The sequence below is a fragment of the Pseudophryne corroboree genome, chromosome 11 (assembly GCF_028390025.1).
Source record: "Pseudophryne corroboree isolate aPseCor3 chromosome 11, aPseCor3.hap2, whole genome shotgun sequence".
In the NCBI taxonomy this organism is placed as follows: Eukaryota; Metazoa; Chordata; class Amphibia; order Anura; family Myobatrachidae; genus Pseudophryne; species Pseudophryne corroboree.
This window is the reverse complement of record NC_086454.1, coordinates 121,961,904-121,981,763: the sequence shown is the minus strand read 5'-3', so window position 1 is coordinate 121,981,763 and position 19,860 is coordinate 121,961,904. Positions and strand designations below refer to the sequence as shown.

The following is a 19,860-nucleotide window of genomic DNA, read 5'->3' as shown; positions in this document are numbered from 1 at the left end:
ACTTTTAAAACTACATTTTAGAAAGTGGAATTATCCTTGTAAAATTAAGTATTTTATGTTACACTTTTTTTTTAAACCAGTTTACTTGTATACTTACTTGGCACAGTCTATGATTCCTGAGTATGTATCCTCATTTATACCTCGCTGTAACGACTGCAATCGTGTTTTGATCACTGGAGAACAGAAATAACAGATAATCTATTAGTATATAGAGAGTTATTGCTTAGTTGCCCGTACAATGAGTCTATCACAATTAATTCTTTTTCTTCTTTAATAAGATTTTTTTTCATGTTTTTATCTTTTTTTGTAGCCCCCTTTCTTAATACCTGTGAATGTAACAATGCAGATGTGATGCTCTTAAGCTTAAGTGGGGAGCTCACAGAACATGAAAGAACAACTGCATCAATTATATTTTGCTTAGACTGACATTGATGCTTTGTTTTTCAAGAAATACTTTATAAAAGATGGTAAGTTTTGTGCAATTGAGGAGTCTTAGATACTTAGACGAGGGGCCTAAATCATGTTTGTACACACTTGCCTACGCAGTTGCGATTTATTAGGCTACGGAGTTGCAGTGAAGCTGCCACCCTGAAAAGAATAGAGACGCCCACATGGGATGCAGTCAAGTTACCTCCAATCAAAATTCCGATGGTCGAAATCCCGACAGCAAGTGACCGACGGTCAAAATCCTCACAAGGTCAAAATCCCGACATTTAAAATACCGACAAGGTCAAAATGCCGACATGAGTTTTTCATGATTTTTTCATTGAAACCGACTTGTTCATACTTTACCATCCCAGTGGACCTGGAGGGGGAATAATAAGATTTTAAAACTACCGGTAAATCTTTTTCTCCTAGTCCGTAGAGGATGCTGGGGACTCCGTAAGGACCATGGGATATAGACGGGCTCCGCAGGAGATATGGGCACTCTAAAGAACTTTTAGTATGGGTGTGCACTGGCTCCTCCCTCTATGCCCCTCCTCCAGACCTCAGTTAGAGAAACTGTGCCCAGAGGAGATGGACAATACGAGGAAAGGATTTTGTAAATCTAAGGGCAAGATTCACACCAGCCCACACCAATCATACCATATAACTTAGAATATACGCAACCAGTTAACAGTATGAACGAAAAAAACATTATCAGTCAAAGACCGATTCCAACTGTAACATAACCCTTATGTAAGCAACAACTATACACAAGTCTTGCAGATTTAGTCCGCACTGGGACGGGCGCCCAGCATCCTCTACGGACTAGGAGAAAAAGATTTACCGTTAGGTTTAAAATCTTATTTTCTCTTACGTCCTAGAGGATGCTGGGGACTCCATAAGGACCATGGGGTTTATACCAAAGCTCCAAACCGGGCGGGAGAGTGCGGATGACTCTGCAGCACCGATTGAGCAAACGCGAGGTCCTCATCAGCCAGGGTATCAAACTTGTAGAATTTAGCAAAAGTGTTTGAACCCGACCAAGTAGCAGCTCGGCACAACTGCAATGCCGAGACGCCTCGGGCAGCCGCCCAAGAAGAGCCCACCTTCCTAGTGGAATGGGCCTTTACCGAATTAGGTTCCCGGAAGTCCAGCCGTAGAATGAGCCTGCTGAATCGTGTTACAGATCCAGCGAGCAATAGTCTGTTTAGAAGCAGGCGCGCCAATCTTGTTGGCTGAATACAGGACAAACAGAGCCTCTGTTTTCCTAACCCTAGCTGTCCTGGCTACGTAAATTTTCAAGGCCCTGACCACATCCAGGGACTTGGAGTCCTCCAAGTCACCCGTAGCCACAGGCACCACAATAGGTTGGTTCAAATGAAAAGAAGAGACCACCTTAGGCAGAAATTGAGGACGAGTCCTCAACTCTGCTCTATCCACATGAAAAATCAAGTAGGGGCTCTTGTGAGACAAGGCCGCCAACTCCGACACCCGCTGTGCAGATGCCAAGGCTAATAACATAACCACCTTCCAGGTGAGAAATTTTAATTCCACCGTTTGAAGAGGTTCAAACCAGTGTGACTTAAGGAACTGTAACACCACGTTAAGGTCCCATGGCGCCACTGGTGGCACAAAAGGAGGCTGGATGTGCAGCACTCCCTTCACAAAAGTTTGGACTTCTGGGAGAGAAGCCAATTCTTTTTGAAAAAATATAGATCGGGCCGGAATCTGTACCTTAATGGAGCCTAATTTTAGGCCCATATCCACTCCTGTCTGTAGGAAGAGGAGAAAACGGCCCAGATGGAAATCTTCCGTAGTAGCATTCTTGGTTTCACACCAAGATACATACTTCCTCCAGATACGGTGATAATGCTTCGCCGTTACCGCCTTCCTAGCCTTTATCAGAGTAGGGATAACTTCCTCCGGAATACCTCTCTCTGCTAGGATTCGGTGTTCAACAGCCATGCCATCAAACGCAACTGCGGTAAGTCTTGGAACAAACAAGGCCCCTGCTGTAACAGGTCTTCCCTGAGAGGAAGAGGCCACGGATCTTCCGTGAGCATTTCCTGAAGATCCGAATACCAGGCCCTTCGAGGCCAATCTGGAACCACGAGTATCGCTTGTACTCTGTTTCGTCTTATGATTCTCAACACTTTTGAGATAAGAGGAAGAGGAGGGAACACATAGACCGACTGAAACACCCATGGTGTCACTAGGGCGTCTACCGCTACTGCCTGAGGGTCCCTTGACCTGGCACAATACCTCCGAAGCTTTTTTTTGAGGCGTGACGCCATCATGTCTATTTGAGGAAGTCCCCAAAGACTTGCTACCTCTGCAAAGACCTCTTGATGAAGTCCCCACTCTCCTGGATGGAGATCGTGTCTGCTGAGGAAGTCTGCTTCCCAGTTGTCCACTCCCGGTATGAAGACTGCTGACAGAACACTTAAGTGATTTTCTGCCCAGCCCAGAATTCTTGTGGCTTCCGCCATTGCCACTCTGCTCCTTGTCCCACCTTGACGGTTTACATGAGCCACTGCTGTGATGTTGTCTGACTGAGTCAGAACCGGTAGGTTGCGAAGAAGATACTCCGCTTGTCGTAGGCCGTTGTATATGGCCCTCAATTCCAGTACGTTGATGTGTAGACAAGCCTCCTGGCTTGACCATATCGCCTGAAAATTTCTTCCTTTTGTGACTGCTCCCCATCCTCGGAGGCTCGCGTCCGTGGTCACCAGAACCCAGTCTTGAACGCCGAATCTGCGACCCTCTAGAAGGTGAGCAATCTGCATCCACCATAGGAGAGAAAGCCTGACCCTGGGGGACAGGCTTATCTTTTGATGAAGGTGTAGATGGGACCCCGACCATTTGTCGAGAAGGTCCCACTGAAACGTCCTCACATGGAACCTGCCGAAGGGAATGGCCTCGTAGGCTGCCACCATTTTTCCCAGAACTCGAGTGCATTGATGCACCGACACTCTTTTTGGTTTTAGCAGGTCCCTGACCATGTTCTGGATGTCCTGGGCTTTTTCTATTGGTAGAAAAACCCTCTTCTGTTCCGTGTCCAGAATCATGCCTAGGAATGATAGTCGAGTTGTTGGAAGCAACTGTGACTTTGGCAGATTGAGAATCCAACCGTGTTGATGTAACACTCTCAGGAAGAGTGACATGCTTTTCAGCAATTGATCCCTTGATCTCGCCTTTATCAGGAGATCGTCCAAGTACGGGATAATTGTGACACCCTGCTTGCGCAGGAGCACCATCATTTCTGCCATTACCTTGGTGAAAATCCTCGGGGCCGTGGAAAGCCCAAACGGCAATGGTAATGACAGTCCTGTACCACGAAACGTAGGTATTCTTGATGAAGAGGAAATATGGGGACATGAAGGTAGGCATCCTTCACGTCCAGCGACACCATAAAATCCCCTGCTTCCAGACTGGATATCACAGTCCGGAGTGATTCCATCTTGAATTTGAACTTTTTCAAGTTTAGGTTTAGTGATTTTAGATTCAAAATTGGTCTGACCGAACCATCCGGCTTCGGGACCACAAACATTGTTGAATAGTACCCTTTTCCCTGTTGGCCTAGGGGAACCTTGACAATCACTTGCTGTTGACACAGCTTTTGAATTGCATCTAACACCACTCCCCTCTCCGGGGGAAGAAGTTGGCAAAGCCGACTTGAGAAATCGGCGAGGGGGCACCTCTTCAAACTCCAGTTTGTAACCTTGGGATACAATTTCCAACGCCCAAGGATCCACGCCCGATAGGACCCAGACCTGGCTGAAGAGTCGAAGAGGTGCCCCCACCGGTGCGGACTCCCTCCGTGGAGCCCCAGCGTCATGCGGTGGATTAAGCAGAAGCCGGGGAGGACTTCTGTTCCTGGGAACTAGCCGAAGCAGGTGTTCTCTTACCGCTACCCTTACCTCTGGCGAGGAAAGAGGAGCCCTGACCTCTTCTGGACTTATGCGACCGAAAGGACTGCATCTGATATTGTGGGGTTTTCTTTTGCTGTGGGGGAACAAAAGGCAAAAATGTAGATTTACCCGCGGTAGCTGTGGAAACCAGGTCCGCGAGACCATCCCCAAACAAAACTTCACCCTTGTAAGGTAAAACCTCCATATGCTTTTTTGAGTCGGCATTACCCGACCATTGGCGGGTCCACAGAGCTCGCCTTGCCGAAACTCTGGAACCAAGCAGCCCCACGTCTCTTTGAGCGTCTCTCATATACAAGACTGCGTCCTTAATGTGGCCTAAAGTCAGGACAATGGCATCCTTGTCCATGGTATTCATGTCAGCCAACAAGATATCTGTCCATGCTGCAACAGCGCTACAGACCCATGCCGATGCTATTGCCGGCCTGAGTAAAGCCCCTGTATGTGCATAAATAGACTTTAAGGTAGTCTCCTGTCTACGATCCGCAGGATCCTTAAAGGCCGCGGTGTCTGGAGACGGTAGCGCCACCTTCTTGGACAGATGCGTTAATGCCTTGTCCACCCTGGGTGAGGATTCCCAACGTACCCTGTCCTTTGCAGGGAAAGGATACGCCATAAGGATTCTCTTGGGAATCTGCAGTTTTTTGTCTGGAGTTTCCCAAGCTTTTTCAAATAATTCGTTCAGTTCATGAGATGGGGGAAACGTTACCTCAGGTTTCTTCCCCTTAAACATGTGTACCCTCGTGTCAGGAACAGAGGGGTCATCTGTAATATGCAAAACATCTTTTATTGCCATAATCATATAATGAATACTTTTGGTCACCTTAGGGTGCAACCTTGCCTCATCATAGTCGACACTGGAGTCAGAATCCGTGTCGGTAACAGTGTCTACTATTTGTGATAAGGGACGCTTTTGAGACCCTGACGGGCCCTGTGACCCAGCCAAATCCGCGGATTGACTCCATACCGTTTCCTTGGACTCAGCTTTGTCCATTCTCTTATGTAATAAGGTCACATTAGCATTTAAAATATTCCACATATCATACCAATCATGAGTCGGCGTTGCCGACGGAGACACCACAATCATCTGCTCCACCTCCTCCTTGGATGAGCCTTCCGCTTCAGACATGTCGACACACGCGTACCGACACCCTCACACACATACAAGGATCTATCTATAAGGGGACAGGTCCCCAACAAGGCCCTTTGGAGAGAGAGAGTATGCCAGCACACACCCAGCTCCAACTGACACTGGAAACAATTCCCAGATATAGCGCTTTTATATTATGTCAATCGTGTAATACACTCACTGCGCCAAAATGTGCCCCCCCCCCCCCCTCTTTCTCCAGCCCTGTATCACCGTTCTGCAGGGGAGAGTCCGGGGAGACAGCTTCTCTTCAGCACACTGTGAAGAAAATGGCGCTGGTTAGTGCTGTGCAACCAAGCTCCGCCCCCTCTAGTGGCGGGCTTCGGTCCAGCTCAAATTTACAATTAATGGCGGGGGATAAACATATTCACTGACTCCGCAGCCCATATGTGTCTAACATGCCAAAAATAGAAGTATATATTGCTGCCCAGGGTGCCCCCCCTGCGCCCTGCACCCATCAGTGCCCGCCGTGTGTGTAACGTGTGGGAGCAATGGCGCGCAGCGTTACCGCTTACCTCAGTGAAGATCTGAAGTCTTCTGCCACCTTGAAGTCTTCTTTCTTCTTATACTCACCCGGCTTCTATCTTCCGGCTCTGTGAGGAGGACGGTGGCGCGGCTCTGAGACGAACGGCAGGGGGAGACCTGCGTTCTGATCCCTCTGGAGCTAATGGTGTCCAGTAGCCTAAGAAGCAGAGCCTATCATTTAAGTAGGTCTGCTTCTCTCCCCTTAGTCCCACGATGCAGGGAGCCTGTTGCCAGCAGTGATCCCTGAAAATAAAAAACCTAACAAAATTCTTTTATCAGAGAAACTCAGTAGAGCTCCCCTGTAGAGCACCCATTCTCTTCTGGGCACAGAATCTAACTGAGGTCTGGAGGAGGGGCATAAAGGGAGGAGCCAGTGCACACTTATACTAAAAGTTCTTTAGAGTGCCCATATCTCCTGCGGAGCCCGTCTATACCCCATGGTCCTTACGGAGTCCCCAGCATCCTCTAGGACGTAAGAGAAATAATAGTGTGTCGAGCGCAGCGAGGCACCGTGCCCGAATGCAAGGGGAGCGGTACACTTATATGGTGTCCGTGTCGACCTATGTTGACATACACACACAAAAACAATGAAAAACGCATGTCGGTATTTTGACCTGTTGGCATTTTACATGTCGTATTTTGACATTGTCGGTATTTTAAATGTCGGTATGTCGGGATTTTGACTGTCGGTCAATTGCTGTCGGCATTTTGATTGGAGGTATTTCATACCGATCCCGCCCACATGAGTGATTACAAACTCATTTGCAACTGTGTACACATTCGCAGTCTATACACAAGTAAGAGGAACATCAGCTGTAAGAGTAGACCTATGTCTACGCAAACTGGCAGTAGCAGAAGCAACGCTGGTGTCATGTTTCTCTACGTACATGATAGCAGCTGAAGGCAGGTACATGCCCCCAAAACGGCCATGACACATCTGTGTGTTTGACGCCATTCCCTGCTAACGCCACCAAACGGTCCCTTCCTGTCAATCACTCTGCATTAACGTTCTCAGTGCAAGCGAGATTGTAAAGGCACCTTGGCGCTTGCGCAGTGCGATCGCGGCACATGCCCAGTCTGGCGATAATCGCTCTGTTGCATGAACATCGGCATTGCGTACAAACATGAATTAGGCCCAACGTTTATGACTAAACTGATAGTTGAGATACAATAGATATCTTCTGGATCCTGCTCATTGTTTTACCAAAAAATCGTAAAAGAATTTTGGAATTATAAATGATATAGAATATAACTGTTTTAGAAGTTTCACTGATGGAGAAATGACATAAAATAGGGGCAGATGTATTAAGCCTGGAGAAGTGATAAATCAGTGATAAGTGCAAGGTGATAACGCACCAGCAAATCAGCTGTAATATGTAAATTTACAGTTAGGGGCTGATTGGCTGGTGCGTTATCACCTTGCACTTATCACTGCTTTATCACTCCTCCTGGATTAATACATCTGTCCGATAATTAGGTAATAATGTGCATTTGTAGAATTGAAAAAAAGTACTAAAGCGAGTGATGTCACAGAGAAAATATGGGAAAAAAAACAAATATAGCCTACCTAATTAGCGTGGTATTTTCAGAACTATAGTGTTCCCTAGGGCATCTGCTTCTGGGATTTGAAGGGTACCTTGGAAGGTACCTTGAGGAACCACTTTACCTAAATTGCAAGTGGTGTTGGTACTTGGTACTGCGTCTTCGGTAGCAGTGTATCTGAGAAGATACATTAATGCAGCAGAAAGACTCCGTATCAGACCACCATTGCAACCACCAAACATCTGCAAAACCCTAAGATTGCTCAAAATGTTTCCTGAGAAGCTCCCTCCTCCACCCCCGTGGTCCGGCCACGCCTGCGTTGGCTGTACCGCGCCCCGAAAATGGCGGCCAAATGCAGCCGTACAGCCCCCTCCCACCCAGCGACCGCCTCTGCCTGTCAATCAGTCAGAGGTGATCGTTAGGCAACGACGGCCTGACTCGATTGCACCGCTGCGAACAACTGCAGTGTGCGATCGGTTCAGAATGACCCCCAAATTGTGTCCAACTCTGAATGAGGTCCACTGCTTGTTTGGTCCCTTGTCCAACCACACTAGGCGAGATCCATTAGTAATGGCCGACTGTTGCATGTGATTGGCTAAATTGGATAAAGACCCACCTACTAGGCCCTTGGGTTGAGCAGACCAATCTGGCCGAGTACAGCTACCTTTACTGGACAGAAACTAATGGATGCATAGAACAAAAAGTAATTTCAATCAAATTTCTTAGTCCTGAAAAGTTACTGAAAATGCCATATATTTATGAATATCACTAGTAACATATTTATATTATGCCACCTGCATATCCAGTTTACTGGAACTTTAGATATTCAAGTCCTGTGTTACATAGGCACTATTCATATACACTGACATGCTACTGAGGAAGTTGTGGCTTCACTTCCACAACGAAACGTGTAAAGCAGCCCTACAATTAGACACTGTCTTGGACCACTTACCACCTTTAACCGGACCAGAATTGACATCAGACTTCCACCCATCCAGCATTTTCCAACCATCAGCTGCAATCAATATTGCGAGTATCTCTTGCTACTAACTGCACGGACCACCACCTACTCATTCAGCTGGAAATATATTCTCTGCTTACTAGCTCATTATCCGGGAATTTTTATTACGCCCATTTAACTGATGATTGTTATTCCTATTTCAAACATGCGGCAGTTCCGCTATTAACCTTCATTGCTCCCATTACCATCGTTCATATTGTTTTAGATTAAATACTTATTTAATTCAAATAAGCCATATGATATATGTTTGAATAATGGTATAAAATACTCCTAGTGCTGTACATTACTATTTGAATATTTCTATTCTATTTAGATTTGATTGTGATGTAAGTAAATGGACCTGTGGATCTGCTATGCAATACTCTTTCTACATTTGTAACACAATTGTCCTTGTAAAACTTGCCATCACAGGGGTTAACAGCGACAGCAGCAATGCTTCCCGCAGCGCAGCCCGCGAGGAATGACACAAAGAACGGAGACTTCTCATCCGGAGTCTTCTGCCCAAGTTTGTTCAAGTTGGCAAAGAGAGGGAAATATATAATGGAAAAGGGCACATCCCTGTAACACAAAGTTGGTTTAGTCAGATGAAGAGAAAGAAAGAGAAAAGAAAACAACTAGAGAAAGTCATGAGACTAAAGCTGTTTCTTCAGCATCTGGGACTTGTGTTTATTAGTATAAGTAATTGTGGAGCCAGAAGCCATTGTAGCAAGTGCCAAGGACGCTGGCACAGGAGACGTGAGGGAGGGTAGGCAGGCTGGCAGCATTATACTGCACACAATGACAGCGCCGGTTATTGTAAGGAGTAATTCTGCCTATACTGGCAGGCAGCTGTATTCCATATATAGAGTGTTGCTATTTAATCTGTGTCCATCACTAAGTGTATTAAGTGTTCATCAGTTTGAGGCCGATCCTTGCCTTGCTTTATAAAGCATACTGTGATTACAGTCCAGAGGACACAAACAATAACAATGTCAGCATGTTGTATTGTTTATCTAGCTACACATACAATGTATTTCTTGAATATTTATACATTAAAACTGGAGGCTAGTTGTGATCACCTTAGCAGAGTGGCTCCCAGGCCTTTGTACAGTCCAGCAATGCCTTTGCTCCTCAGCAGTTCCCGTGAAATTGCCATGGCTGTGGGCCGCGTTGGGTTGGGCTCAGCTATTGTGCCGTTCAGTCCTGCCTGGCTGGCCATAAGCTTTCTCTGGGCAGCTAACAAAATACAAGTTATCACAGAGAGTGTTAATGCTATAAACTGTTGTATACTTGACCATCTATTTAGGTTGTATATATCATCATATAAATACCTGTTAAAATATGACTTTCAGAGCAAATAGAAAACTATTCATATTTTAATACATATTCCTCAACTGATCATGATTAATTTTTTTTTCTTTCTTTTTCTGCTGCTTTGTGGTTGGAATTTTATTGTTGTCTTATTGTTGAAAAACAACATTTAACTCTGAAGGTTAATTGTTTTACTTCATTGCAGAATGGCTGCAGCTGGTAATGAAACTACCTAGATCTACAGTAAAGAACAGAAAAGGGGGTAGTGAGAGCCCTGACTACCAACCTTTCAGTCACCCGGTACATACTGGCAGAACTCTCTGCTACACAATTACTGTAAATAGGTTAAAAATAGAGATGTGAGTGGACCTCCGTGTTTTGGTTTTATTTCTGGCTTTGGTAAAACCACCCTCAAGTGTTTTGGTTTGGATTCTGTTTTATGTTTAGGTTAAAAATTGATATAAAATTGATACTACTCATGGATAAAAATCGATAAAAACCGCTAAAATCATGCAATTTTTGCAATCCAAAACCCAAAATCTGAATTCCGAACTACTGGAAGATCTGAACCTAGTACTTGGGTGATCCAGACCAGGTTTTGGTTCGGTTCAGATCCACAAAATTTGGGCGGATTTGGATTTCTGTAGAACCAAACCACACATCTCTAGTTACAAATACCTCTACTTATCCATAGTTAGACATGTCATTTTAAAAATGAACTTCACTCCTATGTACCAGTATATTTGGATACCTTACCTGGAACCCACTTTCTCTGCACCTCCCGGAGCCCCTTAAAGACATCGGTCACCCATATATAAGAGCTGCTTTGCAGAGCTGGCTATAGCACGTCTGCTTTATTTTATAAATGTAATTAATACACTCCAGGTACTTGAGTTCAGTGAGGATAGAGAGAAAGGTAAGCTGGCCACTTGAAGAAGGTGTCCCCCCACTCAGTGAGTTCAACGATGCTGGCCACCAATTCCAGGTTTCTTAGTTATAGTTGAGCACAGCAGAAGTGAAACTCTTGAACCTCAGAAATCCTTGTCGTCATCCTGGAAGAGCACAGCTCCTGCTCTACTCTACTCTCACATTCATCAACTTTGCATGCTGGCCTGTCAGGGTTGGGATACCGGAGTATGGACGAAGGGGTCATGTGCTATTTCAAAGTGTCAAAACCATATTGTACCTGGAGAATCCCTGAAGTGTTTATAGGGTCAATGACTCTCAAAAAATTGAAGACAAAATGTCTGTAATAGTGTCTATGCACTGTGCTGAAATGATGGGTACCATTAAGCTCACTCTGGGCTACTTGAAGAGATATTTCTCCATCTTGGCAAAGAAGTAATTATCTAGGAGCCTCTGTGATACCTCTCACAAGTGTGCTGGAGAAAATGAACATTTCATCCAGGTAGTTGAAGATAGATGTTACTATGAAATGCATGGCCTAGTATTGGTAGAGGAAATTCTTTGTGTTGAAAATGGTATTCTATTCCTACCTGTGCTGGACATTAATCAGGCCATAGGCCCCATGAAGGTCAGAGATCAGTAGGAATAGGTACTGATGCTTGATTTGTTGAACCCCTCTGAATAAGGTCTTTGGGAACCGTTCTTCTTCACAATGAAAAAGCACCCTGAACTAGCAGGGGATCTGGACTCCTTGAGAAACACATATTCCAAGCCCTCCTGTTTGTGGGTTGTTATAGTACTTGTTAATCCAGAACTTCCTACAGATGCTTGATAGGACGGAGATCTGGGGAATTTGGAAGTCAACACCGTAAATTCTTTGTCATGTTCCTCAAACCATTCTTGCCATCAGGGAACATCGTTACCATGAACAGGTATACTTGGTCTGCATCATTGGTTAGGTAGGTGGCACATGTCAATGTAACATCCACATGAATTGCAGGACCCAAGATTTCCATGCAGAACATTGCCCAGAGCATCACACTGCCTCTGTTGGCATGCCTTCTTCCCATGGTGCATCCTGGTGCCATCTCTTCCCCAAGTAAATGACACAAAGACACCCGGCAGTCCCTACAGTATGATGTGAAAGAAAATATGATAATAACAGCAGGCCACCTTCTTCCATTGTTCCAAGGTTCAGTTCTAATGCTCACATGTCCATTGTAGCGTCTTTTGATGGTGGACAGGGGCCAGCATGGACACTGACCGGTCTGCGGCTATGCAGCAAGCTGCAATGCTCTTTGTGTTCTGATACTTTTCTATCATAGCCAGCATTAACCTTTTTAAGCAATTTGTGATACAGTAGCTCTTCTTTAGAATCGGACCAGGTGGGCTAGCCTTTGCTCCGCACGTGCATCAATGAGCCTTGGACGCCCATAACCCTATTGGTAGGTATCAACCACTTTATACCAGGAACACCCTACATGACTTGTCGTCCGGCCATCACAATTTGGCCCTTTTTAAGGTTGCTAAGATCCATATGCTTGCCCATTTTTCCTGCTAACAACATATCAACTTCAAGAACTGATTATTCACTTGTTGCCTATTATAGCCCATCCCTGGACAGGTGCCATTGAAACAAGATAATCAATGTTATTCACTTCACCTGTCAGTGGTTTTAATGCTCATAACTGGACACAGGTTTTTTTTATCTTCATATATACAGTATATGTACAGAAGTGATAATTTCCTTTGTTATGTTGCCAAAATACAGTAATAATACTAAAAATATCAGGATACTGGTGGAATTGAAACCAGCAAATGGTATAGTTGTCTATTAATTATTACTACGTATATTTTCCGGTCACTTGTCCAGGTAGTAATAGCATAACAGCTGAAGAGGCTGATTCCGAGTGGGACGAAGCACGTGTTCGTCTTTTGTCGCATTTCCATCTGCAACTTTATACTAAACACTAGTATCCGCCCTTCCCTGTGCAAGAGTCACCCTCGCTTTACCAGTCTTAAGATGCAACAATACCACTTAGTACATCATTAGACACTACCATCGGATGCTCCACTGAAACTTCCACCTGCCCCACACTACTGTAGGAGCAGATTCTCTATCCGAGGATGACCTCCAATGTAAGCGTTCTGCAACATGCGCGACACTCCCGTGACATGCCCATAGGTAAGATGGTACATCTCCGTGCATCTGAATAGCCAGCTCCCAGGAATGCCAAATACACAGACCGTGTGCGACTATGTACGCTCACATCATGGGAGACATATTGTGCGACTTTTTAGCGACTTAGACACATGCAGGTGTGCTGACAGCTCTGCCTTGCCCCAGTACAGGGAAGTGTGGCCAGACCCCCGCCTTAAAAAATATATTTAAAATCATAGCCTATGTGCAGCCACGAAGCAGGAACAAGCATCGCACAGAAGGTGCTGGTGTCAGATCCAGTGGGCGGCGGTGGAGCGGGAGCGATCGCTACCCCCCCTGCACATCACGCAGGAAAAAAGAGGACTGACTCCTTCTCTCTCTCCCCCCAGCTCAGCTCGCAGCAGCGTATTCCACGTGTTGGGCTGGGGGGAGAGGTTGCTGCAGTATGCAGCAGCAGTCAGTCCTTTCTCTCCCTGCCCGAAGTGCCACTGTCTGCATTGGGGAAGGGGGGCAGAGAGATCCCACCCCCCACCTCTGTGCCACTGGACATGTGCAGGTGAAAAACACTGACCATTTGCATGAATATCTGCATTGCATGCGGCTCATGTTAATCAGCACCGAAATGTATAAAATATACACACAGGAGCTGATGCAAATTTCTGTGTATGATCCCATCGTACCTCTCTCCCGATATCATCTCCTCCTGACATAAGCCTATGTTTTGGTTTTATTACATTTCTATGACACAATGTTCTTTAGAAGCACAATACTTTCATTAAGTATAAAGGCAGATTTGTTTTCAGCCTTGTAGCTCTGATTGTGTGTTCACAGCATCCAGTGAAGTGTAATGTATCACACATTTTAAATCACTCCTTATTCTGTATTACCCAGCCTTCCAGCATCTTGCAGCTGGATTTTCAACATCTCCATAGGGGTGGTGACAATGACTTGACATGTTCCAGCACCACAGCCAGCCAGCATCTCCTTAATCAGTGTCAGCTTCTTCCTGTATGGGAAAATGCAGGCCAGCATTACATGAATATCCTTCTGATCTGTAATGTCAAATATTACTTCAAACATGAAGGTCTGTCCCTGGTCAGTGTGATCTACATAGAGGATGGATCTGAGTAAAACCTTCATTTTAATAACAATTTGGTTTTTAATCTATTCATCTGGTTTAGGTTACTACATTTGTTGGCTGTGGATTGCATACAATACTACATGTTCATACAACAGAAGTTATAGACTATTGTACTAGAAATCTGAATATCCTGGCGGACAGGAGACCGACGCCAGGATCCCGACAGCGAGCGCAGTGTGTCCCCTCGCGGTCTCGCTGCACTCTCCACGCTTTGGGCCCGCTAGCGACCTTCAGTTACCACAGGGTTATATTCCCCCCCAAGTGGTGGCGTGGACCACCACCCAAGTGGGGATTCTGACAGCCGGTATCCCGACGCTGGTAAACTGACTACCTCCCCTGAATACAAGATGAGAAGCACACTTGCCTACTTTTGAAAAAGGAAGATCTACAGTATATGCAGCACATATTGTCAGGACCCATCCATGGGTGTATATAGTGAACCAGGTCTGTGACTAGAAACACCAGCTGGTACATATATATCATGGGCACAATTATACCACTTTCACACAGAAAAGTCGCTAATCCCAGCTTTTGCCGCCATTTGAGTCCCGGGTCGTTTTGCCGGTCTCAGCAAGAAAAGCAATTTACTGGGTGAAGCAGTTCGACCCAGTAATTTGCCAATCAACCCGGGTATTTCTCCTGTGTGAAAGGTTCAACTTGGGTTGAAATTGTTCGGTCTTCAACTTTGTTGGGTCAAAGTCCAGGCAATTTTCGACCCGGTGTGACCATTTCACACAGAAAAAGGACCCGTGTTGTTCTGCAAATTACCAGGTAAATGTGCTTGACCTAGTAAATTGCTTTTCTGTGTGAAATGGGTATTAGGTTGGTTTTTTGTTGCCACAAACCTCTGAAACACTCAAATCGGTGGTTTACACAGAGGAGACAGCATCTAGGAACTTACCAGTCAGTTCCTGCATTATAAATCTATAAGCCTTTGTCTGCAGTAAAATACCTATTTTGTGGGAATCTGTCAATATCTTTAATGAACTGTTGCTCCATTAAAATGGCTACCTTTATTTTTATTTTTTGGCTCTAGTGTATATTTTACTTATGTTTGTGTCTGTGTGTGATGGGAGATTAGTATTTATTTTATATATTGTATTAATTTACACGGTACTATATTCATTTGATAAGGTGTTCAAGAGGGTAAACATTGATTTCATTAAAGGAAATTCATTTAATGTGGGTAATTCTATACATAGCTTAAATCATACCTCATTCTTTTTACTTAACATACATCATTACAGTCACATATAATATACCATATTATCTGAATAAAATTATTATTATTATTATTATTATTATCATGACTTCTGACAAGTTAAGTGACAGCCCAAATCTAGGCTTTCAGCTACACTGTGCAAGTGTGAGCTCACGTACCTGCATACCCCAGAGAGACTGTCCGAGCTAAGTGGGAAGTTAACCCTTAGATCCGGGCCCAGCTATGTTTTCTATACCACTTTCACATCGCAAACCCAGGTCGGACCCGGCTTTTGAACCTGGGTCCGACTTGGGTCAGAACAGCCTCAGAACCTTTCACATTGCAGTTTCAACCCAGTTATTCCCAGGTTATTCCCGAGTTGGTGCCTTTCACACTAAACCCAGATCACCCATGTTAAGCATTGTGATGTGATTTAAAACTGACTTTTCTGGCTCACATTGATGAGGTTTCAAAGGAAATAAAAGAAGGGGCTGGGGACTGCTTTGCACAGACCCATAAACCGCCAATCAGCACCTTTTTCTTAGATCCGGGTTGAATATCCCGAGTCAGAGGCTTTCAAACTGCACAGCGACCCGGGTCTGATCCGCATTTAACCCTTCTTTTAACCCGGGTTGAAATGCAGGGTTGCTCGACCCGGATTATTCACTGTGGCGCTTTCACACTGCACCTCGATCCGGGTCGACCGGGTAATAACCCAGGTTATTTTGGCGATGTGAAAGGGGTATAAGTGACTCATGAATGATAAGTGATTTTTTTATTGTGTCAATAGGCGTTGATAAAAAAAATCTACTTTACTGACGCTAAATGGCGTATTGATAAATAGGCCCCTAAAGGCATGTAGTGAGGATAGTTTTTTCCAGAGTACGATTATGGTAGATGTTGTAAAGAGTTTATGGGCTGACTCATTGTGATATTATGTGAGTTTCTCAACAAGGAAGCAGGCCAGGATCTATTCTCAGCTTGTTTAATTAATGGTACAGCTCATACTTACTTACTAGTTATTTTGCAGCAGGTGGCTGCCCAATCTGTGCTACAATTCTGTAGCTTGCTCTGTCTAATTGGTCTTACAAAGCAGGGAAATCAATAAGACATCATTTGCTTCGGAACAGTTATAACTGATTGTAATATAGAGTATATTTTCCAAATTGATTGATGTTTAGGGAAATCATTTCTTAAAATAAATATTTTTTTTATTTTTTATTTTACACAATATTTTCCACAATTATGTAAAAATGTGTCTTTTATTTTTGGAACTATAAATCACGGTGTGCCCAAAAAGAGCGTCATTCTGTAGTAGTGATTGATCTAGAATGCTCATTGTCTTCTCTGTTCTTGAATATGGTATAAATCTATGTGTGACTCGATTAAATATAAAACATCGGAATTACTATTTATTACCAAGTAAAAAATAATGTATCAGACTAGTATTTCAATCATATATATTATAAAAAATAAACAAAGTGAAAGTAGATAACATATTTTCACTTTTTTATTGGTGTAATTTAAGATTTCTTTTCAAATCATGATAAAAAACCCTAGAGTATTTTAATGTTTGTATCTTAAGAAATAAATAAAATAAAAAACAGAACAAGAAACCAATATATACTGGAAAGTACCCATTTTTTATCTGTGAAAATTGTAAAGTTGCAGTTATTAACTTGTCCGCCCACACACGCTAATATCCCAAATAATCCTCTTATGCCTCATGTGTCCTATTTTCTTTGCTGCCACAAAATGTTTAGTGTGTGTTTGTATTATATTCTGATTACACAATGATGTTTCTGTTCTCTGAGTAACTAGAAGGTTACATACAACTTACTTTATGAAAACTGGGTTACAGAAGTGAAGATGTTGCCCATAGCAACCAATCAGATTTGGCTATTATATCCTAGAACGTGTTAGATAAATGATAAGTAGAATCTGATTGCTTGCTATGGGCAACATCTCCACTTATGTAAACACGCACTTTACTAAATATACCCCTAAAAGCTTTTTGGGGAGATTCAATCAGGTGGCTTGTCCTGCGAGTAAATGTGGTCATATGCTGCTCTTAAGGTAGCTCAAAATTCACAGATTTTTGTTTGCGTCTCTATGGGGCTGTTTACTAAAATCCGCAGCCTTGGGCGAGATGTGGGCGAGCTGTTGTGCCGTTTCCATCGCGTAGCAATGGCATTTTGCCCCACTCGCTACTAATTAAATAAACCCCTTTATACTTTTGTTATAAGGGTTTAATATTATTTTGCAAAAAGTAAGAGGCGTTAAACATTGAAACTTATAGAGTGTAATACTGTATGTGAACATCAGGTGGCAGACTCACTCAAAAACATACAGGTAGAGCCCCATACAAGCACTACCGTACTTATTCAATGCCACGGCAGCAAGATCATTAATGGTACTATTTTTATTCTCTCTTCTTTTCTGTACATTTTAACTTTTCTTCTCTCAATTCAGCTAGTAATCTAGTCACCACCTGTTTGTATCTCTCTGTCCTGCACCTTACACTAAATGTGTGTTCTCTCTCCTCTTGCTGTTCTTTGCATTAGACATGTGCTCTATCCAATCCTTCTTTATCTTAAACTGGTTACACAATGGACCGATGTGTACCCGGACTATATGGCGTCCAACAGGCCAACATATCGTTACTGCGGTACACATCAGAACGATATAATGAAGAACAAAACGATCCCTTGTTCCATCCTTCATTACACTGCATGGCACTGCATGCAATATCATCTGGTTGGTTGTGCAACACGGCCGCCTGGACGATATCGCATGTGAAGTGACAGCTCGCAGATTGGCCTTACACACTGATATGTCATCCCGATTCGGCCGGAAACGACACATCAGGCCGAGAGCACTCTAGTGTGTACCCAGCTTCAAGCTAATACTGGGTACACACCTGGCCAACGGATTCGCCCTTCGGCCAATCCACCAACCTATCTGACGTTTGGTATACACACTTACAAATCATCTGCCTGATGTGTTGGGCGTTACACTTAGGCGGGCATTTAAATGGCCACCCATTTCAGAAGTCAGTCACCGGCAGCACCTGCTGCAAGTGTACGGACAGTCGGCAGACCACTCATACACAGAGCCAGATGCACCTTACCCTGCATAACTGTCCTTGGGATGTAGTTACCGTATGTGACCATACTTCCACCTACATCCCAACTACAAGGGACTATTCCCACCGAGCCTGCAGCGTGGCGAGCACAGCGTGCCTGCACAACTGTCCTCTCTCCTCCTCATGCACTTTACACTGCACAACTTCACTATTTCCTCCTCATACACCTTACACTGCACAACTGTCCTCTCTCCTCCTCATACACCTTACACTGCACAACTGTCTCCTCCCTCCTCATACACCTTACACTGCACAACTGTCCTCTCTCCTCCTCATGCACTTTACACTGCACAACTGTCTCCTCACTCCTCATACACCTTACACTGCACAACTTTACTATTTCAACCTCATACATCTTACACTGCACAACTGTCCTCTCTACTCCTCATACACCTTACACTGCACAAATGTCCTCTCTACTCCTCATACACCTTGCACTGCACAACTGTCCTCTCTCCTCCACATGCACCTTACACTGCACAACTGTCCTCTCTCCTCCACATGCACCTTACACTGCACAACTGCCCTCTCTCCTCCTCATACATCTTACACTGCACAACTGTCCTCTCTCCTCCTCATACACCTTACACTGCACAACTGTCCTCTCTCCTCCTCATACACCTTACACTGCACAACTGTCCTCTCTACTCCTCATACACCTTACACTGCACAAATGTCCCCTCTTCTCCTCATACACCTTACAGTGCTCAATTGTCCCCTCCCTCCTCATACACCTTACCCTGCACAACTGTCCTCTCTCCTCCTCATACACCTTACACTGCACAACTGTCCTCTCTCCTCCTCATACACCTTACACTGCACAACTGTCCTCTCTCCTCCTCATACACCTGCACAACTGTCCTCTCTCCTCCTCATACATCTTACACTGCACAACTGTCCTCTCTCGTCCTCATACACCTTACACTGCACAACTGTCCTCTCTCCTCCTCATACACCTTACCCTGCACAACTGTCCTCTCTCCTCCTCATACACATTACCCTGCACAACTGTCCTCTCTCCTCCTCATACACCTTACACTGCACAACTGTCCTCTCTCCTCCTCATACACCTTACACTGCACAACTCTCCTCTCTCCTCCTCATACACCTTACACTGCACAACTGTCCTCTCTCCTCCTCATACACCTTACACTGCACAACTGTCCTCTCTCGTCCTCATACACCTTACCCTGCACAACTGTCCTCTCTCCTCCTCATACACCTTACACTGCACAACTGTCCTCTCTCCTCCTCATACACCTTACACTGCACAACTGTCCTCTCTCGTCCTCATACACCTTACCCTGCACAACTGTCCTCTCTCCTCCTCATACACCTTACACTGCACAACTGTCCTCTCTCATCCTCATACACCTTACCCTGCACAACTGTCCTCTCTCCTCCTCATACACCTTACACTGCACAA

The 19,860-nt window shown here is 44.5% G+C and overlaps 1 protein-coding gene across 2 annotated transcripts in view; it reads right to left on the bottom strand.

Annotated features, from left to right (window-relative positions):
- The window catches only part of SLC25A22 (solute carrier family 25 member 22), a 95,328-nt gene that overhangs the window by 6,549 nt on the left and 68,919 nt on the right, over positions 1 to 19,860 (bottom strand). For both annotated transcript variants that reach the window (XM_063944777.1, XM_063944776.1), the window contains 4 exons: positions 13,835 to 13,953; positions 9,649 to 9,805; positions 8,994 to 9,148; positions 98 to 173 (listed from right to left, as the gene is read on the bottom strand). In XM_063944777.1, coding sequence (XP_063800847.1) covers positions 98 to 173; positions 8,994 to 9,148; positions 9,649 to 9,805; positions 13,835 to 13,953 — 507 coding nt within the window. The remainder of the gene's footprint in view (positions 1 to 97; positions 174 to 8,993; positions 9,149 to 9,648; positions 9,806 to 13,834; positions 13,954 to 19,860) is intronic.